The sequence below is a fragment of the Meriones unguiculatus genome, chromosome 1, assembly GCF_030254825.1.
Source record: "Meriones unguiculatus strain TT.TT164.6M chromosome 1, Bangor_MerUng_6.1, whole genome shotgun sequence".
Lineage (NCBI taxonomy): Eukaryota > Metazoa > Chordata > Mammalia > Rodentia > Muridae > Meriones > Meriones unguiculatus.
The window spans coordinates 60,317,227-60,343,953 of NC_083349.1; the positions used below are offsets into that span (position 1 = coordinate 60,317,227).

Below are 26,727 nucleotides of genomic sequence, written 5' to 3' on the forward strand. Positions count from 1 at the left end.
CCACAATGTGAGGAAGTGCATTAAAGATTCACAAGATGGAAGGTTGAGAACCATTGCCCTAACACTACTTCTTTTTGTTTGCTGGTTGGTTGCAACATTGAGAACTGAACCCAGGTCCATTCACATACTTGGCAAGTGGCTAAGCTACTGAGCCTAGTCTAGAGGAATTTATCACAGGTAGCTAAAATAAACAAAGTGACCTTAAAGTTGGCTCCAAGAAGCCTATGGCAATAATCCCTCTTCTGGAGAAAATGCACCCAATATCCTACAAATCCTGCTTTCTCCACCACCTCACTGACCTCACACACATTACATCAACTGCGTGGGGATACCACTACACACATATTCTCTTCCCCCTTCGGCCTTTCACACTTAGAACTCCCTTCATACTAAGGCTAAGAATAAATTTCCAGAATTAAGGATCTCAAGAGGTCATTTCATCCAATTTTTCGTGTTTTAGGAAAAAAAAAAAACACACATCCCACCCCATTCCCACCCACTGATGGTTAAACAAATTGACAATGAGTCAATCTGACTGGATTTAGCATCACCATGGAAACCACCTCTTGGTATATCTTATAAGGTGCTTCCAGAAAGGTGTAACTAAAGAGGGACGACACCGTGTGAACGTGGGTGGCAGCACGGGTGGGGGGCCCTGGAGAAACAGGAGCAGCAGTTTTCACCTCTCCCTTTACTGCAGACATGCCGAGGCCAGGTGCGGCACTCCCGCCACTGAGCCTTCCCTGCGCCAGCCTGCAGCCCTAACGTAAACCTTCCCTTAAAACTGCTTCTATCAGATCTTTGCCATAGTGAAATAAAACATGCACACCAAACTAGGTGGTGATAAAACCAGGACTAGAAACTTGTCTCCAACTCAGTGCTCTCTGCATCACCAAGACAATGGAGCAGGCCGACAGGAAAGGAACAAAACTACCTCGCCATAAATGCTGTGTTCAACTTGGTGGCTACACTGCTTCCATGTTTCTCTAGATTCTTACTGATAACTTTCTTTACAAGATGCTCCTGGGTATTTTTCTGGCATTTTGTCCCCATTTGCACTTGGCCCTTCTGGTGGCTTCTTTAATGTCAATTTGACACAAGCTAAAGTCATCTAAGAGGAAGGAACCTCAATTAAGAAAAGCCTCTGTAAGAATAGCCTATAGGCAAGTTTCTATGTTCATTTTCTTAATTAGTGATTGATAGGGAGGGGCCCAGACCATTGCAGATGGGGTCATCCTGGGCTGATTTTTGAGACATGTAGCCCAAGCTGACTTCAAACTCATTACAAAGAGGAGACTGACCTTGAACTTCTGATCCTTCTGCCTCCAGTTCCCAAGTGCTAGGATTCTAGACCTACACCAGTATACATGGTACAGCATCTGTCTCTGTCCCTCTCCCCATACCTCCTCTTTTCCCCTTCCGCTCTCCCTCCAAGAAAGAGAGAGAGAGAAAGAGGAAAAGAGACTGGATGACAGAATACAGCCTTGGGTATATATTCCTCAGGAACTACCCACCTCAATTTTTTAAATTATTTATTTATTACAATTTATTCACTTTGCGGCCCCCTTCCTCTTTTCCTCCCAGTCCCACCCTCCCTCCCTCTTCTCACTCTATGCCCCTCCCGTAGTCCACTGATAAATATGATTGGATAATGGACTTTACAAGAAGCCAGAGTAACCTACAGGCAAAGTCAGAACCAAAACAAATAAAGCTGAGCATAAACAATTAATAACCAAGTTTGTTTCCATGCAATTAAGGCACAGACCTTTGCTCAGAGCTTAGATATCAGGCCAAAGTGTCTGGGGCAGTTTCAAGGACTTCAAAGGCTATGGTAAGGGGACCTAGATGGGAACTGCAGCAGGGGACATTTGAGGGCATCCATTTTCCATCCTTCTCTCTTCCACCTCCTCCAGGCTGTCTTCTCCAGGGCATCACTGCCTCCTCCTGGGTCATGTCTGAGGCTTGTCTCTCTGCCTATTTCCCGATTCCCACAGCACCCCCCGCAGGCCTCCTCTTGCACCTTGGGATTCCTCTGTCTGAAACCTGCTCCTGTAACCTGAGCCAAAGATTCCCCCCAACCCAGCCTGGTCATTCTCAGCTTCTGTGAACAGGCAGGATGCTTTCTGTCCTCTTAGCTGCTTTCCGCTTCCACTGCCAGACATCACAGAACATGTGTTCCCATGTCCTGTCTCCAGGCAAAATCCTCTTCTCTCCCCAGACTCTCTTTGGGTCTCTCTCCTTATTTCCCTCTCTTTCCTAGCTCAGTCAAACATCTTTCACAACTGTATCCACCCCCAGGTCTCCAGTCTCCAGCCTCTGCCCTGTTTCTCTGTCTCTGTAGAACAGGTAGTCAGGCTCTTGATGCTAACACACCAGCAGCACAGAGCTTGTACTCGCTGTTTCCGGTTCCCCTCTTCATACGCATTCATTTTTAGAAAACTGCCCTTGATCTAACTTGTCCACTGGGTGTCAACTTGGCACATGACAAAACTGTTTCTAGGATAGCCACAAAAGTAGCAGTACATGGAGGGAATAATTAAGATAACCACAAAAGACAAGGGAGTGGTTGAATAAACAGCATTATTAGTCATGTGTTTGTAAGCATTTGCTCTCACTGTACATGTTGTAGCCAATGAGAAGACACAAAGAATACAATGTGTTTTTTATTCCTCCTTAGTTTAACCCTTTAAGTTATATTTCTCACTTAAATAATCTTTAAGGAGGCAGAGACAGAAGGAACGAACACAAACCTTCCTTACCAAAGGCCTAGCACTTCTGATAACTGCTCTGAAAGGATTTTAAAGAACAACCTTATTCTACAGGAACTCAAATGGGTAAAGAGTTTGATCCAAACCAGGGTGGGAGTTAGGGGTGGAGGACTGTGGGGAGTGGCACTCGTCTGTAGCCCCAACTCAGGAGGCAGAGGAAGGCGGATCTCTTGAGTTCAGGGTCTGCCTGGTATACTAAGCAAGTTCCAGAACAGCCAGGGCTACCCAGAGAAACCCTGGCTGTCGTGGACTCCCTTTGTAGACTTGGTTGGCCTCGAACTCAGAAAGACCACCTGCCTCTGCCTCCCAGAGTGCTGGGATTACAGGTATGTGCCACCACAGCCGCCTTGAGAGACCCTGTCTTAGAAACAAAAAGCATGGGCTGGAGAGATGTCTCAGAGGTTGAGAGCACTGTCTGCTCTTCCAGAGGTCCTGAGTTCAATTCCCAGCAACCACATGGTGGCTCAGAATCACCTATAACGAGATCTGGTGCCTTCTTCTGGTGTACAGGCGTACATGCAGGCAGAACCCTGTATACATAAATAAATAAATCTTTAAAAAAAAAAAAAAAAAAGAAACAAAAAGCAAAAGAAAACAAAGTTTGGTCCAATGGGTGAGCAACTGTTGCTCATCCCTCAACAAAGAGTAGTGTAGCTTGTTGTAGTGAAAGGGTTGGACTAACTTTGTAACCTATATGTCCTCTAAAGCCTATAGTTTTGAGTTTTAGGTCCAGGTTAAGCTAAAGCCTCTTAGTACCTTTCCAGAGAGTGAAGAAATGTGACCCTATCCGTGAGGACAGATATAAAAAAAAGGGCAAGCAAGCAATGACCTTCACTCAGCAAAAGAAGGACCAGACCCTTGTCCTTGAGATAGCGTTTCTTAGCAACGAACCTAGACTTCTTCTGAGTAGCTTTTGACCTCCAGCCAAAAGTCTGTAGCCCCTAATCTTCAAGGATGAGCTAACCACCCCACCTTCAATTGCAGCTGCATCCACACTTGGCAGGACTGGCCAAGCTTGAGCTCCTAAGACTAACCAATTATCTTATTTTATAACTTCCTCATCCAATCCTAAATTGCCAAAACTGCAACTTCAAATTTCCCGCAATTTTTCTTTTAAAAACCTAAAGGCCTTTGTCTCCCGGTGCCACTCTTTGCTGACCAGCAGGGGTGACCCCATTGTACAATGGTTAATAAACCTCTTGCTTTTGCAACGAGTCTTGGTCTGGGGGAGTTTCTGGGAAGGGCGTGATTGAACTCCTGAGCTGTGAGACCCCAGGTCTTACAGTAGATAATGTCCTTTTGGCCAAGGACAAGCTTGGAGAATAAGATGATAAGGTGCCTGCCCTGAGCAAACGTTTGTCTAGGGGTACAGCTCAGCTCATCCTGCTCTTGCCTAACAAGCACAGAGCCCAGGGTTTGCAGCACATAAAGCAAACACGATGGTGCAGCATGCTTGCCATCCCAACTCTCAGGGGGCAAGGCAGGAGGATCAGGTGTTCAGGGTAATGCTCAACTATACAGAGTGCTTAAGGTTAACCTAGGCCACAAGAGACTCCATTTAAAAATGAGAACAGGGGCTGGAGAGATGGCTCAGTGGCTAAGAGCAGTGTCTGCTCTTCCTAAAAGGACCCAGATTCAATTCCCAGCACCCACATGGCAGCTCACAAATGTCTGTGACCCCAATTCCAAGGAATCTGACACCTTCACATGTAAAATAAAATTAAATAAATTATTTAAAAAATAAAAACAAAAATGAGAACAACAAAAACACATTTGTTTATAGTCAATGTCTATTTTACTATTAAAAAATAGTAATAATAAATAAAAACCTCTGGGCGCAGTGGCACACACCTTTAACCCAGCACTTGGGAGGCAGAAGCAGGTGGAGCTCTGTGAGTTCAAGGCCAGCATGCTCTACAAAGCCAGAACAGCCAGGGCTACACAGAGAAAGCTTGCCTATAAATAAATAAATAAATATTTTAAGAAATCCATTTTCTCTTCGTCCAAAAGGTCTTAAGTGACCTGTGCAAATGGTTTGCCAACTTTCTTGATCTAGAAAATCATGAAATCAAGAGGTTCAAACCTTCATGGTGTTCACTTTAAGAATGCTGTGAAACTGCCCAGGCTATTGAGCATATATATGTTCACCTGAAAAAACATCGCTTTAAAGACGCAACATGTGCCATACTGGACATATGTTGGTGCCCCTCTCCACCCTCAAAAGGCGGTTTTTTTGTTTTGTTTTGTTTTTTTGTAGCATATGCTTAGCAATACAGAGAATAATATAATGGTCTGAATATAGATTCTCTAGTCATTGAACATACCCAGATAAACAAAACACCCTAATGTGCAACCAAACCTTCAGTGCTCCTTCATCCACACATGAGCTCCCTGCCACACTGAGGCTTCACACTGTGGCATAGAAATAAATTTAGCATAAAACAAATGCAAAGGAAAAAAAAAGCAAAATACTGCAAGTTCAGTGAGAGTTCCACTAATCACCCCCTTACAAATCAAAGTTGCCAAAAGGGAAAATCCAGTAAGCTGAGAGTCTCTGTCCTCCAAGTGTCTCAGGACTTCATTCCATAAGGTTGCCTAGGCCACCTTAACTTGCACAATCTCAAAACACAAAATTTTGAAAGCAAAAAATTAGGTGGTAGTACATGCTTTTAATCCCAGCACTTGGGAAGCCAGATGGTCAGAGCTGCATAGCAGACCCTGTCTCAATAAAAATCGAAAAAGAAAAAAATAAAGAAAAAGTTAAACAGACACTTCTACACCATGTTTAGAACAGCACCATTCACAGTGACCAAATGTGGGAAGCATCCCAAAGGTCCAACAACAGATGAACAGATAAACAATGGGTTATTTACATACAACACATTATTATTCCACCTTGAAGTGGGAAGAAAGGAACTGGTGTTGGTAAACCAAGCACCATCCACATTCCAGAAGCAGGTCTCCCCCAACCCACCTTATGTGACTCAGCACCAACCGCCAAATGTTACACACTGCCACTGTCCCCATGTAGAATATTTTCCCTATGTGTGTGCACTTATAAAGCCTGAGCCTTTACAGCCCCACTCTTTCTATCTTCGCTCAGAGACAGCCTTTTGTATCCATCCCCCAATAAATTTCTCATGTTCGGTCTGTTGCATGGTGAGACTTTGTGGCATTCCTTAGCCCTATGATCACTGCAAAAAAAAAAAAAAAATTAACACTGGTACAGAGACTCAGTAGGCTCTCCTGGTGCCTATTCACACACACACACACACACACACACACACACACACCCAGGGTCAAAGCTTCACTGGGACCCTGTCCCTTATCTCCAGTCCACCTGCAACAGATCTACCTTCTGGCCCACCCATCTGTTGACCCTCCATACATCACCGGCAACTGGTGAGTGATCCCTCCTCAGTTGGCATAAATGCTGCCCTGAGTCTCTGGTATTCTGGGAGTAGAAGGTACCCATCCCACTCTCTGCACCCTTTCCCTTGGATGAGGCTTCATTTTTGAGCTTGCTTTTTCAACTTTTGGCTTCACTAAAAAGCCCTGGTCCCAGGCACCAAGTCTCTTTGGGTTGTTAGCCCCTGACCCCAATGAAGTGAGGTGATGGCCCACTGAACAGCTGTCTTCCTTCTTTGGATCTCCCTCACACATACCCCCAACCCCCAACCACCATCCCCGAGTCATGGGGATATCTTGGACTACAGGCATTGGACCTTCCTCTCTTCCTCATCCATGGGAACAGGGTCATCCATAAAAAAAATCCAGTCTCTCTACCTGGCACTCAACCCAAAGGGCTCCAAATTTATTTGCTTTTGCAATAAAATCTGGCCTCAATATCCCTTAGATAATCAAATCCAAATGTGGGCAACTAAAGCACCCTAGATCCCAATATTATTTAAGATCTTTGCAAATACTACAATTGTTCAAGGGGAGTGGGAAGAGATTCTCCATTCTGTTATTCTGTTTCTTTCTCAGTTCTAAGCCCTGTTTGTTTTTGTCTGGTCTCCCCCTACACTATGTAAACGTCCTGCTTTAAGTTCTGGCTGATGGATCTGCAAGTTTGTTGTAAAGTGGGGGCCAGAGTGTACACAGCAGGAGGGAGGGAGGAAGGGAGCAGACCACCCAGAGTGCACACACCCCTCACTGGCTGGTGCATCTCCTTGCATCCCTGCAGCGTCCTCTCCCCAGGTTGTACTGGCTTCTGCCACCCACAAAATTTGATTCCAAATTTTACAGTCCAACGCTTCAGCTATTGCGTCCCTCTACCTGATGTGTCCTCCACATGGGCAGCTCTCTCTGCTATACCTCTGGCCTGTTACACCCACGTGGACATGCCCCCTTCCTCCTGTGCTCTCTCCTCTCCTCATCTTCCCCATGAGTTGCAGTCCCTCTTGTGGCAGCCTGGGACTCTTTCCAAGCTTCCTTCCCCTTGGAACAACCTGCTCTCTCTTCTTGTGTGAATTTCCTTGCCTCCCCTAGGAGCAGCCTGCTAAGCCCTGCGGCGGCTTCTTTACAGCTCTAAGCTTCTAACCCTCCCTTGGGTGGAGTTCCTGCTTGTTCTTCCTTGTCCCTTAACCATTCTTCTCCTTGTCTATGCCATACAACTCTCTCTAGCTCCTGGAAGCTGCTACTCCCTTGGCACACAGCCCCCCCCCCACACACACACATAAGCAACTTTCTTGGCTCTGGCCTGCTACACCCATCTGGGTTCCTATACTATAGATACTGCGCGCCCCCCCTTGTCTAAAAGGAACAGCCCCGCACAGTGTTCCATCTTCTGACCCCTCTTTCTTCCACCATGGACTCATTTTCATTACCACAGCTTGAAGTACAGGTCACGGCCAAAAATTGGCTCACTTAATTTCCAATATCTCACAGACTGAAACAACTTTTGCCCCAAGCAGATGATCCCATGGAAAGGTCTCCAACACCCAACTGTTACATCTTTTATCTCTATGATTTCTCTGCACTCTGCTTTCAAAAACATCTCTTAAGACTATGCTGCAAACTCTTCCTCAGGATTTGTAAGTTTATTAGGTATGGCTAAAAAATTGATAAATCTGTACAGAAAATTTGGCTTTAACTTATAACCAAAGGCTTACAATAAAAAATGTGTTTATATGTGATTCTACTCTTTTCTAGAATATATATGTATAAATGTCTATACATATATATGTAGATGTATCTTAGATTCAACTCTATGTGTGTGTTTGTAACTTGAATTCAATTCTGTGTGCATGTATGTGATAGAGATACTTTGATTTAACTCTGTATATATGTGTATATATAACTTAGATTCAAGTCTCATTCAAAAAAATAGATCTATGAAGAAAACATGTTTTTTAAAAGCAAGCATGTGGCACTCCTTTATCTTGGCTGATGACCTCATCAAGATGTAAGCAGCCGTATGACTGGCAGCCATCTTTAGTAAAGTTAAGGAGTACATGGATGTGACTTCATTACCATCTTAAGATGACCACCTGGTATAGACCAACAACTGTAAAAGTTAGTCCTAATGAGCTGTTTTTTACTATAGCTCTTTGTAGACTAAGAAAGCAACAATTCTCAAATATTTTGAATTGGTAAGGATCTTTGTTTGATGATAAAAATTTAAGGTTATATTTGCTATAACATGCTATATATAGTATTTGACAACAAGCTGCTAAAAAATGAGATAAGTAACAATAATGTTTGGTAAATAAGGTATTTTGATAAATAAGATTTATAAACTCCTAAGGCATACTTAGTTTCACCTTAATATCTGTCTAATTTCTTTGTCTTTGCTCACCAGGTTAAGCTTTAGCTATTTGGATAAATTGAGTCAGACAAAAAAAATGATGATATTCTATAATGGTACACTATAAAAGGTCAGTCAAGTACCCAGTCACTCCATGTATTAAAGTTTATAGTATATTTTTATGCTAAAGAATCCTCAACTCAAATTTTTAAGGCCCAAACTTAACAAGGATAAAGCTACTATATCCCAATCTTATAAAAAGCTACTAACTTATTGTATACCGTCAAAAATAATTAAGATATGCAAGTTAGTAATCAGTTACCGTATAAATGATCACACCCTTTAATGTGTTCAGAACTACACTCATAGCCATGCTAACTCCTAATGAAATTAATTGCAGGAATAAGTTTTACTTAGCCTCCTGTATGTTTTCAAATTTAGGCTACAAAAGTAACTAGAACAAGCAAAGTTTGTTTAGTTGTACTTAATAGATAATGGTCCTCATAACTTTTCAGAGATCTGCTGAAGGTGACATTTCAAATGTTTAGTGGAAAAAAGCTTATAGATTTTAGCAGTGACCTGAAGGTCTCCAAAGAAGGTGATTGGGCACAGAAGAACTCCAGCTGGAGCTTGCTTTAAATGTGCCAAATCTGGCCACTGGATGAAAAATCCAGCCACTGCAATTCACCTTGCCCACTGCCAGGACCCAGCTTTCTTGGGTCCCCAAAGATCTTGTCACCCTCAGACAGCAGGATGCAGTCTAAAGAGCATGGTATCCCCATTCCTGCCTCACCATCACCCTTCCTGTTTCCTCACCTTCTATAATAATTAAGAAGGAGGAATGCTGGTAAAGAGACGTCCACATTCCAGAACCAGGAGGTATTTTCCCAGTCTACTACTCAGCTACTTAGTGCCAACAGGCATGTCCTCACCAGCTGCCAAATGTGGCCCATTTCCACTGTCAGGCAGGCCCTGTATAAAGCTCACACCATCATGGAGCTCTCTCTCTCCCTCCTTCCACCTCCTTCCTCTCTTGTTCTCGCTCAGAGGACCCCCCTCCCCCAGATATCTCTTCCAAGCTGTTGTGTGGTGTGATCTCTGTAGCATCCTTGGACCCTGATCCATCAAGGTACTCTTCCACCACAAAACCATAACAGGTGGAGAGGTGGCTCAACATTTAAGAGTGCTTGTTGCTCTTGAGAAGGACCAGAGTTCAGTTCCCAGTGAAGCATCTCAAAACTGTCTAAAACTTGGGGCTGGAGAGATGGCTCTTTTCTGCAAAAGGACCTGGGTTCAATTCCCAGCACCCACATAGCAGCTCACAACTCTCTGTACCACCAATTCCAAGGGATCTGACACCTTCACACATAAAACAAAATTAAATAAATTATTTAAAAAAAAAAACTGTCTAAAACTCCAGTTCAGGGAACCCAATCCCCTCATCGGGCCTCTGATGGCACCTGAATATACATGCATATACACACACAGAAAGATGAACACAAATACAAATAAATAAAAATAAAGTAAGTTTTAAAAGAAAGAAATTATGTTAGTGAAATAAGCTAGTCATAAAAGGCCAAAAAGATGGGTTGAAGAATTAAGTTTATAAGAACTACTTGAGTAGTCTTGATAAAAACAAAGTAGAACAGTAGCTGCCTCACTTGCTGTGGTGATGCAGGCCTATATCCCAGGACTCTTGAGGTGGAGGCAGAAGAATCAGAAGCATAACGATGGTCTCAGTTACACAGCAAAATCAAAGCCAGCCTGGGCTATGTGAGACCCTGTTGGAAAGAAAAAAGAAAAGGGAAAGGAAAGGAAAAGAAAAAAAAGGAAAGGAATGGAAAGGGAAAGGAAAGAAGAGGGAAATAATTGGGAAAGGAAAAGAAAAAAAAGGGAGGGAAAGGAGAGGGAAGGAAAGGAAAAAGGAGGGAAAGAAAGGAAAGGGGAAAAGAAAGGGAAGGGACAGGAGAGAGAAGGAAAAGGAAGGGAAGGGGAAATAAAAAATGGGAAAGGAAAGGGGAAGAGAAAGGGAAAGAAAAGAAAAGAGAAAGGAAAAGGGAAAGCAAAAAAAGGAAGGTGAAGGGAAAGAAAAAAATTGAAAGAAAAAGAAGAAAGGAAAGGAAGCAAGTAAACAACCTTGCTCCAAGGTTAGAATCAAAGCTAAGAACACCCTTCAGAGGCCAACAGTACCCTATGAGTCTAACACCTCATTTATTAAGCAAGGCTTTAGATACCTGGCAACAAACACTATAATCCTGACTGAATGAAAAAAAACTGCAATCAAATACTTGACCGCATTAAACATATTTATGTTGGGCTGGGGAGGCTCAGTTGGCAAAATACTTGCTATGGAAGCATGAGGGTTCAGGGTCAGATTCCCAGCACCCACATAAAAAGCCAGGTGCAACAGCACACATCCAGAGCTAGGGAGGCAGAGATCAGAGGATCCCTGGGGTCTTGCTGGCCAGCCACTCTAGCCAAATTGCTAAGCTGCATGTTCATTGAGAAGCCCCATCCCTAAAAATGAAAATGGAGGGCAACTAAGGAAAATACAGTGTCAGCCTCCATCTTCCATGCACACCTGCATACAGGAACACAAGTACATACACGTAAAAACATTTAAAATGAAGGAAAGTAGCTGCTTCTAATACACTTATTTATTCATCAGAAATCTCTTTTCCACGAGAGCTCTTAGAATCTTGGTTTCTGGGCTTTCGTCCAGAAACTGGCACCAAGTACTGCCCCTTCTGACACTACTGGAGGCAACTGTCTGTCTTGTATATGGCTTCAGCCTATGTTCCCTTCTAGTGAGTTGTGTGCATCGCCTTTTGGTAAACAGTACAACAGCATTATCCAGGACATACAGTGTGTCCAGGCTCTAGAGCACTGAGCCAAGACTAAGTATGGTGGTAATTCCTTCAGGCCCAAGGCACTTCCCAAAGGCAGCAGCAGCCGAGCTAATTTTCAAATAGAAGGTTCAGTACCACCCTCTTGGAAACCTTAGCATCTTCTACAGGCTCCCATCACAGAACAGAGAACAAGGCTCTCTATTTGCTGAGCTGTTTAGCATTCATGTGCCCTACCAATGAGGACTTCCCCAGATTTGTTTCTATCCTGCTCTGAATTCAGGGGGAGGGAAAGAAGATAGCAACAAATTGTGTTGCCATGTAGGAGTAGAATGAATAATGGATACAGGAACTTGTCCAGGACTAAAACCTGTCCCCCACATGGAGGGTAAACCAGGTGCAAAGAGAACAAGGCAGCCACATGAAGACACAATTGAGTGGTAGCTCAGCCTTCTTTCTTAGAGAAGCAGAGGGGAGGCTTAATTGTAAAAACCAACTGAATGACATTTAAACAAGATTAAAAACAGGAAGGAGACAGACTCCAACTGAGCACAAATTAGTGTCTTTAAAGAATCTGGTCAGAGAGAGCTGTCTGCATAGCTTTTGCATACAATGAAAGGGAAAAGATAAAACAGGAAGGCAAGACTTAGAGCTTATTTTGTGGCACAATATGGAGCTAGGATTTGGTGCCACTGAACCCAAATCATAGCCTGCTTGTTAGGGAGATGCATAATTTCACAGTGACCAATAGGCAGAAAGTATTAGCATCTCTTGCTTAAGACAGAAGTCAAGAAAACGCAAGAAATAGCACTGATGTAACAAGCTAAAGACACCAAAAGCCTGGAGGCCCCATAAACTCCAGCCAGTTCCAGCAACCCTGGAGAAAATCGCCAATCACCCAGGGACACTGACTGGCACTGATCAGCAAGCTCACTGTCAATCAAGAGTGGTGCAGAAGGGAGTGGAGATGCAGCACCTGCCAACAGAATGGTTTTAAATACACTAGATGCCTTCTCAAATACAGGTATCTGATCTGGTGTTGTGACACATACCCCGTAATCCCAGCACTTAGGAGGTAAAGGAAGGCATCAAGAGTTCAAGGTCATTTTCAGCTAAATAGTGTGTTCAAGCCTGTGCTACATGAGACCCTGTCTCAAAACACCAAATTTGTGTGTATATAGTTTAAAAATTCAGCCATTTGTCTGTATACCTAAGCACCTCATCAACAGAGCAGGAAAAGAATCACAAATAAAATGAAATGACTCTGTGGCTTTTGTTGTGCTCTTCATCTCCAGGTGAACAGAACACAAGTCAGTAGCTTACACCGCCTAACATTCCACAACCCTCCAGCTGAGTGGAAAAGTACAACAAATCTTTCTTTAAATGGAAGTCAGATTTCTCTGTTTCCCTAGGTATGAGTGTGTGTCTACTGAAAGGGAAAATAATATTTTCAATCATTTCTCATCTCTCATTTACCTGGGAAGGATGTAACTTCTGATTACCACTCATCAACTTCACCATGAAAATGAACTTTCTCAGTAAAAGTTCCCAGACTCAACCTGTATGTACATCTATAATTCTAGCACTAGGGAAACTAAGGCAAGAGGGTTGTTTACTACTGGAAGATAGCATGGGCTCAAGGTTAGCAAAATCCTGTCTCAAAAATGATGGTGGTGGTGAGCACGTTTCATCCCAGCACTAAGGAGGCAGAGGTACATGGATCTATGAGTTCAAAGCCAGCCTGATCTACATAGTGAGCTCCAGGACAGCCAGGGCTACACAAAGAAACCCAGTCTCAGAAAAAAATTAAAATAAAAAATAAATAAATAAAAGAAAAAAATCTAAAATGAGGCTGGAGAGATAGCACAATAGTTAAGAGCACAAGCTGCCAAAAGGCTCTTCTACTGGAGTTTGGTTTGCTTCTTAATACCCACACGGCAGCTAACAACCTTTCCTAACTCCAATCCAAAGGAGCTGATGCCCTCTTCTGGCCTCCACCAGTACTGCACACATGTGGTGAACAGACTTACATGCAGACCAAACTTCCATACACATAAAAATAATTAGAGAAAAAAAGTTTAACCTTTCAAAAAGAACAAAGGAGAGGGAGAGGAACAGGGGTAGAGGAGAGAGGAAGGCAGAGTGGATCTAGAACCCAGACTTGGGGAAATGTAGGACCTCTATGCAGCCACCCCTAAGTAAGGCAACTCAAGACCTAGCTTCAGTACCTGCCGTTTTCTCCCAAAGTTGTCAAACTGAGTGGTAACCAAACTTACTCTGTGAAATTTAGCTGTTAGTGAAACAGACCATAGCCACACTATCCATCTGCTAAGGAACCAAGAACTGTACCCTCTCCCAGACTACAGAAAGTCCAATAGCAGATCCATCTTGTCCATGCAAGAGGATAACACCTTCCCAAACTCTACAGCACTTTAGAACCAGGCACAGCATCAAAAGCATCTGCTCCTTTCCCCATCCCATGACCTGACAAGATGCTGACTGGCCTCTGGAAGATGATTCTTCTCTTGATACAAAATAGACTTTCATGTTTCATGCACAAAGAGGGGAGGAAAGAGTAATTTTGAAGTGTTTGAAGTTTTATATGACAATCTTTTTCTCCTTGATTTTTTGTTCCTTTTTTTTATATTTGTTTTTGTTTTTCCAGGCAGGGTTTTCTCTATGTAGCCCTGGCTATCCTAGAACTCACTATGTAGACCAGGCTATCCTTAAACTCAGAGATCTACCTACCTCTGCCTCCAGAGTGCTGGGATGCCGGGCTTTTCTTTGATTCTTATCTTTGCCTTCTACCAAGTTTCTGAGAGAAGAAAATAGGATTCAAAACAGTCTTTAGGTTTTAGATTTAGCCAAATGTAATGATCTAACAAGAAAAACAAGCTTCCTGGTATTCTTTTCCAGGCCTTAGGCTTTCTATACCACTGTATAGGCTACTCACAATTAAGTTACAGACACTGCAAGATAACAGCTAATACACTTGCATAAAACCCCTCTAACAATGAGAGCTTGGTTATCTGTGGAGCAAGTCTGTCTTTTTACACAGCAAAATAAAGCAGTCTTACTGGCACATGTAGCTTTATAATGTATCTTGTGATATACTTCCCAAAGTCAAAAAAAGAAATTTAAAAATAAGTGTGGGAAATGCTTTTGTTTGGTTTTCTCTATGAAAAATCACTAGCTTGCCAAGAGCAAACAGTCTATAAATCTCCCCCATCTTATAAAACTTTATGCAGAACAATTCAGATCTTTTCATCTCCACCACTATGTAAAACCTTTATATGAATCTTTAATCTCCCCCACCTGGCCAGAACTTGACACCTGGAGCAGCTGAACCCTTGCTCCTTTCCCTTATTTCCTTTGCTCAGGTGCTTTTAAAACACATCAGTCATGAAGGATGAAGGGTCAAACCCCAGCCAGTGGGAAAAGTCAGTTACCAACAAAGTTAGCATGAACACCACGTGAACGTCCTGCCCCACTGCATTTGCCAGCCCAGTTCAGCTTGTAGCATATCCTTGTCTTGTCAAGTTACTTTCACTTTCTTCATGTGTCTCTTTGTGGGAAAACAAGATTTGTTTCCAACATTAAAAAAAAAAAAAATTTTTTTTAAAGCAACTTTAGGGACTAGGTGTGCCTGATATTCCAGCGCTGAGGAGGTAGAGACAAGAAAACCAGTTCTCAAAAGGCAAAAAATAAAATAAAATGTTAAATAAATAATGACCTTTAAAACAAGGTATTACTTACGGAGGTAAGGCCATTAATGAAAGACCAGATGATAGAGCAAGTCCTCACTAGAAATTTATTTTAGACATGGTCTCTATTCTAGGCTCACTTCAAGCTCCCTGGAGTCAAAGACAAGCTTAAACTCTTTCTTTTCAATACATTTATTTGTTTATTCATCACTTATTTGTTATTGTATGTTGAGGTCAGAGAACAACTTTTGAGGGTCAGTTCTCTCCTTGGCAGCAAGGGCATTTACCTGCTCAGCTATCACACAGCTCACCCCCAACACCTGAATTTCTAAACTTCTTGCCTCCTCCCACCACTGAGGCCTTTGAATTCTGTCCTTCCTGTCTACTCTTCCTGAGTGCCTGGATTAGATAATTTTGACCAGCATGCTGTCCTCTTTCCCGCCTGCATAACCTCTTCAAAGTTAAAAGAGTCAAGACCTGTATAAGACGTTCCTTTTAGAGGAAGCTGGGTAAAAGGCACACTTAGTATTAAATCTATAATCACATTAAATTACTTAAAAAAATAAATGAAACAAAAGAAGCAGACAGTTAAATGTTCAAAGGCAAGTACCTACACATCAGGAGGGACTGCCAAACTGCCAAAGCTATACCTACACCAGAATTGCCAGACAATGGTAGTGGGGAGGTCATCTGGTGCTCTGTGTATACAAATGCTGAATTCTGGGCCTCAAGATCTGGTTGCAGTCCAGACAAGTGCAGTCTCTGTATTCTCACATATGCCAATCTATGTTTGTTTAAACTTTGCTCCTCAGTCGTCTCTGATTGATTAATAAAAAAGCTGGGCAGAAGAGAGGTAGGTAGAGCTTCCATTCCCAGGACTGGGATCTCAGGTAGGAACCACAAGGAGGGAGAAGGAAGAGAGAGAAAGGATGTCACCATGAGGAACTGGCCTGATGGAGAAAAACAGCCTAGATGGACCAATATAGCAAATAATTGGAGTATATGGTCAGGAAGTAGTCAGACTAGCTTAGAGGATTATTATAAAGCATATCTGTTCAGTTATTGAGTCTAAAGACTATTAATAAATCTAGTAAGTCTCTGTGTCTTTTCTTTGGGAACTAGAATGGACGAACAGAGAAGTGCCAAGTTAGCCAGGCACTGTGTGCACGCCTATAACCCCAGCACTCAGGGAAGAAGAGGCAGGTGGATCTCTCTGAGTACTAGTATACAAAGTGAGTCCAGACTGCCAAGGCTACACAGAGAAACTCTGTCTTGAAAAAACAAACAAACAAAAATTAACCCTCCAAAAGCCCCAAATTATTAAATATCTACTATATTCAGAATGGGTGATTAGAAAAGCTACCAAAATTGATTATTTATTATACAATGCTATACATTAGATTAGTTTTTCTCTTGAAACAAAATCAGCCTTTTATAACACCCACAAAATAGCTTCCAACAACAGGCTCTCAATTCCCAGCCTGAAATTGTTCCTAACCATGAAGGCACAGGTTCTGCCAGTGATGAGAAGCCAGCTGGATCCGGAGAACTGTGACACTCTCTGGGTGTTCCATGTTTCCCAGTAGGTATCTAAAAGGTCAGACCAAAAGCATTTCGCAAAGCTAAATGCTTGGGATGCTATTTAGCACAGCGAAGCTTAACAGATTGTCTTGGGTGCTTTGGGCCTTTCTTCCTGCAGGGAGGCAAATGCTGCCTAGTCATCCACATCTGAGCACAGAAGTCAGGGACTCTAAGTTCCCACCATGACTGTTTGGTATCTGGCTCCATAATCCCGTCTGTATCTCCACTCCTTCCCCCAAAAAATAAGGATGTAAGTAATGAATGGCTTATCATCTTGAGACATGATATGGCAAAAGGGGAAAGACTGATCTATAAACAAATGCTGGATAAAAAATTCCCAGCATAAATCTGCCTTTAAACCATGTTTTCAGACTGTGGATGCCACATATTTAGATGCAAGCTGCTTTCCCAATGCCCCTTCTGTCTACAGTGTAAGTAAAATAAGCTGTCTCCAGAAGGCTCTGCTCAAGTCATTCCCTTTCCAACAACTGCAAGCTTCTCTTTAAACATTCCATTCTTTCCTTAATGGCTTAGAAGTCAACAGAGTTTCCATTTTTACTTGGTTAAAAGTAACCTCTTCATCTGTGGATAAGCAAGAAATACACAAAGGAAAGAGAATATTCTCTATTCCCTTTACATATCAATGATTCAAATTAATCTAAGTCAGAGGGTTGAGCCTATCCAAAGATGATGAGAGCAATGCATCAGAAACATTACAGCAATCATGTTACAGGGTCTGTTGCTGTTGTTCTGAGGTAGAAACACAACATCATGCTGCTTTAGGTGACTGTTAATTCATTATTAATGAAAAGTCTACACTGTCCTTTGTATATTTATTCATTCAATTTTTTTCTAAATCCCTGTTAAAAACCCTGTAGTCACGGCTGCAGAGCTAGCACTTGCTGCTCTTCCAGATGCTGCAGGTTCACATCCCAGAACCCACACAATGGAATACAGGAGACTCTAAGTAAACAAATACATAAGTGGCCCAATGTACTATAGGGACAAACAGGAAATCAGACACAATGAAGGACATATCTGTAGCCTCAAAAAGTTCAGAGAGCAGTTGGCTGTGGTGACGCACACCTCTGATCCCAGCACTCAGGAAGCAGAGGTAGGTGGATCTCTGTGCGTTTAAGACCAGCCTGGTCTACATAGTGAGTTCCAGGCCAGCCAAGGCTACATAGTAAGATCCTTTCTCAAAAATAAAACAAATAAACAAACAACAAAGTTCAGAGAGAAGATAGTGCTAAAAGTCTGCATAAGATTCAGCATGATCAGTAAAAAAAGGAAATAAGATGCTTAACTAGACACTAGGATGTCTGTGAGAAAGAATTCACAATTCACTGGGAAGATACAAAACACAAAGGCACGACAGTGATTTTTTTCTGTTTGAGATTATGATTGAGCCTCACAGGGTTCAGGAACTCCCTGAAACTATACATAGCACATGTATATACAAGCTGATGCTTTCTGGATATGCAGAGACTTGCTTTCATTCCAGTTTCAAAGATAAAGAGCCATCTCATCTGATCCCTGAACCTCACTTTCTGTCTTCATCAGAGACTAGTTTTAAGTAAGCTTTGCTCAGAGACTGGCATTTAAAGATCGTTAAGAGGGTTCCCACACTTTCTAAATCTTGGGGGGAAATGATAGTAACTAAAAAGAAGGGTAAAGCAGACACAGGACTTTCTTCTTTCATATTCCAACAGAAATGAGCACAGATGTCCTCCTACACACTCAGATACCATGGCAACAACCACTGTACAAAAAGGTGGAAGCAGGGAGTGGGTCAGGGCTTGTACATGTGAAGCCAACTGTAGCAAAAGGTAGAAAGTGGGACTGAGCCCCTACCAATACAGCTGGCCTTTTCCTCTCACACACCTACTTTTTTTGAGAATTCATTTCAGGAATTTTGGAGACTTCTTGGCAATTTTCCCCAAAAACAAAGAGCAACCACAAAATAAAAATCAGCACTCAAGAAGTATAGTGACACTGAACACCCACGTTCCAAACACAGGAGGCATCTGGACCCTATCTGAGTGTCTTCTATAAGCTCAAGGGCTTCCGGCTATTCCAGTTAACCTTACATGCCTTATACCCTTCTTTGTAAATAAAATTCATTTATATTTCACAACACATATATTGGGCAAGCACTTATCTACACTGGTAAAATTGCCATGGTGAGTTTCACACACCTCCCTCAAATCCATAAATCTAGACGGCAAAGAGAGAATGAAAACATGGGCATTCCAACATATGAGGGGTAGTGCCAGCCAAAGAGTGGGTGGACCAACACAGCCACACTTGTGTTCGGTGAGTGCAATATCATACATTACGATGGGCTCTAACTGCATTGGGTGCAGGGTTGTGTTTTGCAGCTTTCCTTAACACCTGCTGCTCTTCCCCCATGTATGAACACACAGAACCAGGGTTCCAGGAGAGCTCACTCAGTCACTGTAAGTCACCAAACCTGAGTTCTAGCCCTGGATCCCACTTGGCAGAAGATGATAAATGACTCTATTAAGTTGTCTCCTCTTCACAAGCATGGGTAATGTACACACTCAATAGACAGACAGACAGACAAACAGACAAATGTGACTTTTTCTTCTTTTTTTATCTATCACATAGATACTAACCTCCCATGGCAGAGACTCTAGAACAAGCAGTCACGTAGGCCTCACTAATTATTCCCCTATGAACCTCCCTTAATACAGCAAGGACTGCTGAACATAAATCAAGAAAGCAAGTAATCACAGAGCTGAATATGACAGGAAGTTCTCAAAGACACAAAGTCAACCAACAAACATAGGATAAAAAACTGTTTTTTAAGTTACTAATTAGCCTGACAAAATGCTAGGAGTCTTCCAGGTGTAATGGCACCCACCGGCAAGTTCAGCATTGGGAGGCAGAGGCATGTGATGATGGACCAGCCTGACTCCATCTTACGATTAGACACTATCTTGTTACAAGGTCAAAAGATATTCACCCCCCCTTTCTGTAAAACTTAAATTTGACCATGTCTTGGCTCATTTTCCTGTTATTTGACATGTTTCACACCCTCTCTGACCTCTACCCTGATAAGATGTTCTGCCAAGGAAGTTTGAGATGGCCAGCCAAGTTCCTACCTAACAAAAAAACTCCCAACCCTTGGAAATTCTCTAACCTTGCAGTTTTTTGAGCTATGTAAGCCCCACTCTCTCCTATGATCAACGATGTTCCTTCCAGCCCTGCTTTAGGGAGACAGCCTTGTCTGACAGAAAATAAAGCTTGTTTACTTCTACTAAAAGAATTTGGGTAATGATATTTACTCTCATTTAGTGGGATTAACAACACATCTCTGAGTTCAAGACCAGCCTACATTACAGAGCGAGTTCTAGAACAGCCATGGTTACACAGAGAAACCCTGTCTCAACAAACAAACAACATGACAGGAAATATGAAAGAGAAGTAGACAATCATAAGCCTGAAAGAACTGAGAAAAACAGAACAAGGGAGAGCAGAAAGCAGTGTGCAGCACACAATGATACAGGGCAGTAAGTGAAAGGACAGGGATGATGAGAATGAGAGAAAAGCTAGCCAGTCCACAGGGGCCAGAGTAAGAATGATCAAGAAATAAAAGGATAAAACTAGATGAGAACCAGAAGCAGCAGACAACTTCTGCTGCAACAGACTTGTTAACTATTACATTTAACTTCATCTCAGCTAGATCCTAACCGCTGGCATGTGCTCTACATGCCACAACTGCACCAAATATACAAATGTGCACTGTTTTTATTTTCTTTTACATTCTAGACTTTCAGAGCTGTATGATTATGTTATTATCTGCATGAAATAATAAAAGTCCTTTCTGTTAAAAAATATTACATTCAGCTAACTCCACAGGTGTGGATGACACACACCTATAATTCTATTTGAGAGGTTGAGACAGAAAGACTTGAGTTCACGGATAGCCTGGGCTACACAGCAAGACCCTGTCTCAAACAACACACACACACACACACACACACACACACACACACACACACTTTGGACAAGTTTAGCCAGTTCAATCTCTTTCAGTCTCTCTTCTAACATGCCCTCAATTTCAAACTCTCATGATTGCACTCTTCTGTGCTAAAACTCCAACTCAACTTGCCACTGTTGCCACATTAGTGTGACTCTCCCGCCCTCCCTCTTACCATCATACACAGTAACTGCTGAAAAAAACTTGCTAATCCATTAATTAAAGATCTGTACTTCCCATTATGGAGGACTAAATTTAGCAAGCCAAATTAAGCTGGGAGGAAACCATGTGTCACAACAAGAGAGATGAATTCCATGAAAGGGGGCTGGGCTTCTGGCCTGTTTCTTACAAAGCCCCTGACACTAACACACACTCTTCTGCTGGGAATACAGAGAAACACCCCATGGGCGGGGCCGCCATTCATCACTGTAATCATCTGGAGAAAACTGTTATCCATCAGGTCACAAAGCCACAGGACCTATCAGCAAGAAACTGCCTCAGAGAACAATCTTTGCTTTCTCCAAACCTCCAATTTAGTCACACAAAGAAAGGGTGTCAAGCTAACATTAGCTGTACCCTTAGAGAAGAGCCACTTCCCGCCTGCAGGGGTGGAAGTGACTTTACTGGGTTACCAAATGGATATAAAGACAAAAGTAAACATTGTAATTTTCTGTTTTGTCTCTGGCACAGGGGGAGTGGTACCAGCTACATAGTCTGTAAACAGTAATAATGCCAAGATGTAACAAAAGAGGGTTCCCCCCTTCTCTCTGCCCCCATCCCCACCCCCCTCCTCATGCCATTCCTCTTGAGTTACTCATCTTGAGGAAACACACAGAAGTTTCCCTATAGTCCATATGCTGCTACCAAATGGAGGAGGGTGAGAATCCAAGACCTGCACCGACTCCTCCTCACTACTGCTACATAAAGTCAGAAGCTCGGAGACTCAAGACATTTTCGTTTGACTGGTTTCGTTTTTTAAGACAGGGTTTCACTACACAGTACTGGATGGCCTGGAAGTCACTATGGATCCCAGGCTGGCCTTGAACTTACAAGATCCTCTTACCTCTCCCTTAAGTGCTAAGATCACAGATTTGTGCCATCATACCTGGCTAACAAATTATACCCTCTTGGGTTTTTTCTTTTTTTCTTTTTCCTTTTTTTCTTTTTCCTTTTGTTCTCAGTGCTAGGACTCAAACCCAGGGCTTTATGCTTGCTAGGCAAGCACCCTACCCCAAGCTATAATCTTTAGCTCTAGAACTCAAAAAACTATCAATTGTTTCTAAACAAACAACAGTATAGGGAAGAAGGAACAGGAAAGAAAGTGGACCACACAGCATGCAGAAGTCTAGATTCAAACAAGATTGAAATGTTAAAAAAAAAAAAAGGGGGGGCTGGGGAGACTGTTCAGTAGTTAAGAGCACTGTCTGCACTTCTAAAGAACCCCAGTTCAATTCCCAGCAACCACATGGCAGCTCACAACTGTCTGTGATTCCAGTTCCAAAGACACACATGATATATACTCACTCATATAGACATATAATATAGGATAAAAAATCTGTACATCTAAATAAACTAATCAAGAGGGAGGACCCTGACTAAAATGCTCAATTCCCATCCCGAAAGGCAAAGAGGATGGACATCAGAAGATGAAGAAAACAGGAAACAAGTTAGGAACCTGCCACAGAGGGCCTCTGAAAGGCTCTGCCCTGCAGACTATCAAAGAAGATGCTGAGACTTATGGCCAACTGTTGGGCAAAGTGGATGGAATCTTATGAAAGACGTGGGAAATAGTAAGATCTAGAGAGGACAGAACTCCACAAGGAGAGCAACAGAGACAGAAAATTTGAACACAGGGGTCTTTCCTAAGACTGATACTCCAACCAAGTACCAGGCATGGAGATAACCTAGAACCCCTGCACAGATGTAGCCCATGGCAGTTCAGTGTCCAAGTGGGTTCCGTAGTAATGGGAACAGGGACTGCCTCTGACATAATCTGATTGGCCTGCTCTTTGATCACCTCCCCCTGAGGGGGGAGCAGCCTTACCAGGCCACAGGAGATGACAATGCAGCCACTCCTGATGAGATCTGATAGACTAGGATCAGAAGGAAGGAGAAGAGGACCTCCCCTATCAATGGACTTGGAGGGGCATGCGTGAAGAAGGGGAGGGAGGTGGGATTAGGATGGGAGGAGGGAGGGGTTTATGGGAGGATACAAAGTGAATAAAGTGTAATTAATAAAAAAGGGGGGGGGACGTGGGTGAGTGAAAACAGAACCATTCTAACAAGTTGTGGGGCTAGAAAGACTACTAGTAAGTGTGCGCCTAAGCCTAGGATTCATAAGAAGCACAGAGGAAGTGAACCAGCTCAAGATGGAGCATTACCTGACCAGAGCTCCCGCCAGGTGTAATGCAGGCGAACTCGACATTTCTTCTGGTAACACAGCAGTTTGTGCACTACCTGGACACACCGTCTGCAGTGACAAAGAAAACCAGGGTCAGCCTCGGAATCCAGCACAACCCAACTGCGCTCTTCCTTTACAGTGGCAGCTTTGCTGGGCTGAGATTGAAGGTAAGTATGTACACATACAAAAAAAGATAGTTCTGGCAAATTTCTGTCTCTCTCCCCCAACCCCACAAAGTTGTGCCACACATGAAGCTACAACCACTTAGAGGACTATAGTGAGGCATCACTGCTGCCTTTCCCTTGAGTATCCTTCCAGGGAGGAAAGATACAGCACAATTATTCCAATAACAGCAAGCATAGTTGTGGCTGGGCATGGTGGTGAATTCCTAAAATCCAGCACTAAAGCAGCTGAGGCAGCTTGGCTACACAGTGATATCTTGTCTCAAAAAAGAAAAAGGAAGAAAAAAAATGAGGGCCAGTGCAATGATTACTTATCAGTAAAGAAAGGTACTTGTTGAAAAGTCTGACAAACTGAGTCTGATCCCTGGATCACATATGGTAGAAGCAAAAACCCAACTTTGGCATATGTGCTCACATGTATACACAGGTGAGGATACAAGGACACATACACATACACATACATATATATATATATATATATATATATATACATACATACATACGTATATACATATAAACACACACACACAGAATAAATATTTAAAATTTTTTTCTGAAAGGACTAGTGATAGCTCTTCCAGAGGACCTGTATTCAATTCCTGGTACCTAATGGCAGCTCACTACTGTCTGTAACTCCAATTCCAGGGGACCCAACATCTTTTGGCCCCTCTGGATACCAGGCATGCATGTGGTACACAAGTATACAAGCAGGCAAAAAACTCATACACAAAAAAAACATTTTTTAATTTAAAAAAATTTTGAGAGGAATAGATTGGAAAAATGTAGTAGAAAAAATTTTTATTTTAATTTTTATTAATTACACTTCATTCACTTTGTTTCCCCCCATAAACCCCTCTCCCCTCCTCTCCCACCTTCCCTCTCCCTTCTCCACCCATGCCCCTCCCCAAGTCCACTGATAGGGGAGGTCCCCCTCTCCTTCCTTCTGATCCTAGTCTATCAGATCTTATCAGGAGTGGCTACAGTGTCTTCCTCTGTGGCCTGGTAAGGCTGCTCCCCATCAGGGGGAGGTGATCAAAGAGCAGGCCAATCAGTTTATGTCAGAGGCAGTCCCTCTTCCCATTACTATGGAACCCACTTGGACACTGAACTGCCATGGGCTACATCTGTTCTAGGTTATCTCCATGCATGGTACTTGGTTGAAGTATGAGTCTCAGGGAAGACCCCTGTGTTCAAATTTTCTGTCTCTGTTGCTCTCCTTGTGGAGTCCTATCCTCTCCAGATCTCACTATTTCCCACTTCTTTCATAAGATTCCATGCACATTGCCCTACAGTTGGCCATAAGTCTCAGCATCTTCTTTGATAGTCTGCAGGGCAGAGCCTTTCAGAGGCCCTCTGTGGCAGGTTCCTAACTTGTTTCCTGTTTTCTTCTTCTTCTGATGTCCATCCTCTTTGCCTTTCGGGAAGGGAATTGAGCATTTTAGTAAAACTCTAGATCAAGTTCAGTTCTAAGAGATGGCTCAGCAGGTACCAGAGCTTGCTGCTCTTCCAAAGGCCTTAACTTGGTTCCAGCATTAACATAGACAGCTTACAGCGACCTGTGACCGCAGCTCCAGGACCTGACACCTTCTGGCCTCTGAAGGCCACACACGTGACATACATCACACCGAAACTGATAAATAAGTTTTTAAGTTGAATTTGAAAATAAGTTTGAGCGGAGGGACTCATGGGGAACCCCTCTTCCCTAAGGATTTATTTCAAGTTTCTGTTTAGAGAGACATTTTCTACAGTGGGAATGTGTCCATCCTCCTATAAACAGTCACCCACACTCCTGTAATCAACTCTACAAGTCACCGTGATGGCTAACATGGTTGTCAACTTAACAAGATCTGGAATGACCACAGGCCTATGAAGGATCAGGTATAGATGCTTAGCCTGTGAGCATCCTAGGAAAGATTATCAAGATTAGTTTAATTGAGGTAAGTTAGTTTTAATTGAGGATTTAACAGTGGACAGCACCATTCCATAGGCTGAGGTGTGGACATTAAAATAGGAGAAAATGAGTCTAGCACTAAAATTCACCTCTGTGTGTCCTGTGAATGCAATGTGATGAGCCCAAAACACCATACTCTTGCTGCCATGTCTTCCTCTCCATGGTGGCCTGCACCAGAAACTGTAGGCCAAGTGACCTTTCTTAGGCTACTTACTATATCAAGGAATTATATCACAGCAACAAGTCAAGTAACTTACACAGTCACACACACAAGACACAAAATTAGAAGAGGGATAGTTGAGAAGAAGATTAGCAAGGGTGGAGGGAGAAAGCTGAGTGAACATGATTAAATACATTACGTACATGTACAAAATTATCATTATGAAATCCATTATTATATAACATAGACTAACAGAAACATCAATTCTGAAGTCAGGCATGGTGACTCATTCCTGTAATCGTAACTCTTAGGAGGTCGAGGCAAGGGAGCCATAAATTCAAGGTCATCCTTGAACACACACCCTTAAGAGCAAGTTCTAGGACAACACGGGGTAGGTGAGACCCTGTCTCAAAATTAAATAAATAATCTGGGTGGTGATGACAGAGATAAATGGCAAAGACATCTGGTCATGGGAGGCACGAATGGAAGTGGCAAAACCTAGTAAAACTTAGAAAATACATCAAATTTTATGGAACTCATACAGGCAACACAGATAAAACATCTAAAAATAATGAAATAGTGAGAATTAAGACTAGAATATTAAAATTTGCCAGAGAATAAATTCAGAAAAAATCAGCAAAAACTATAAGCCCGGTGCGGTGGAGCATGTCTGTAATCCCAGTACTCTGGAAGGCAGAGGCAGGTGGATCACTGTGAGTTCGAGGCCAGCCTGGTCTACAAAGTTAGTCCAGGACAGCCAAGGCTACACAGAAAAACCCTGTCTTGAAAAAAACAAAAAATATCAAATAAAATTATAGATTATGCACTTGAAAAACTTGAAAGTTTACTTCTAACACTAAAAAAAATAAAGGGAAATGGAGAACCAAATTAACCAGGACAACCTATGAGAATAACTACTTTAAGGTGGTAGTTCACACCTTTAATCCCAACACTTGGGAGGCACAGACAGGCACATAGGAATTACATCGATTTAAATTTAAAAGCCATGTACCTAATATCCACTTATAAGTGAGTATATAACATGTGTGTTTTTCTGCTTCTGGGATACCTCACTCAGGATGATCTTTTCTAGATCCTACCATTTGCTGCAAATTTCATGATTTCCTTGTTTTTAATTGCTGAGTAGTATCCACTATGTAAATGTACCACAATTTCTGTATCCATTCCTCAACTGAGGGACATCTGGGCTGTTGCTAGCTTCTGACTATTACAAATAAAGCTGCTACAAACATGGTTGAGCAAATGTCCTTGTTGTATACTTGAGCATCTTTTGGATATATGCCTAGGAGTGGTATAGCTGGCTCTTGGGAAGCACTATTCCTAATTGTCTGAGAAAGCGCCAGATTGATTTCCAAAGT

General features: G+C 42.5%; 1 protein-coding gene across 6 annotated transcripts in view; it reads right to left on the bottom strand.

The window, feature by feature from the left end:
* The window catches only part of Armh3 (armadillo like helical domain containing 3), a 173,951-nt gene that overhangs the window by 80,596 nt on the left and 66,628 nt on the right, over positions 1-26,727 (bottom strand). For all 6 annotated transcript variants that reach the window (XM_060390550.1, XM_060390551.1, XM_060390548.1 and 3 more), the window contains one exon: positions 23,036-23,124. In XM_060390550.1, the coding sequence (XP_060246533.1) occupies positions 23,036-23,124 (89 nt within the window). The remainder of the gene's footprint in view (positions 1-23,035; positions 23,125-26,727) is intronic.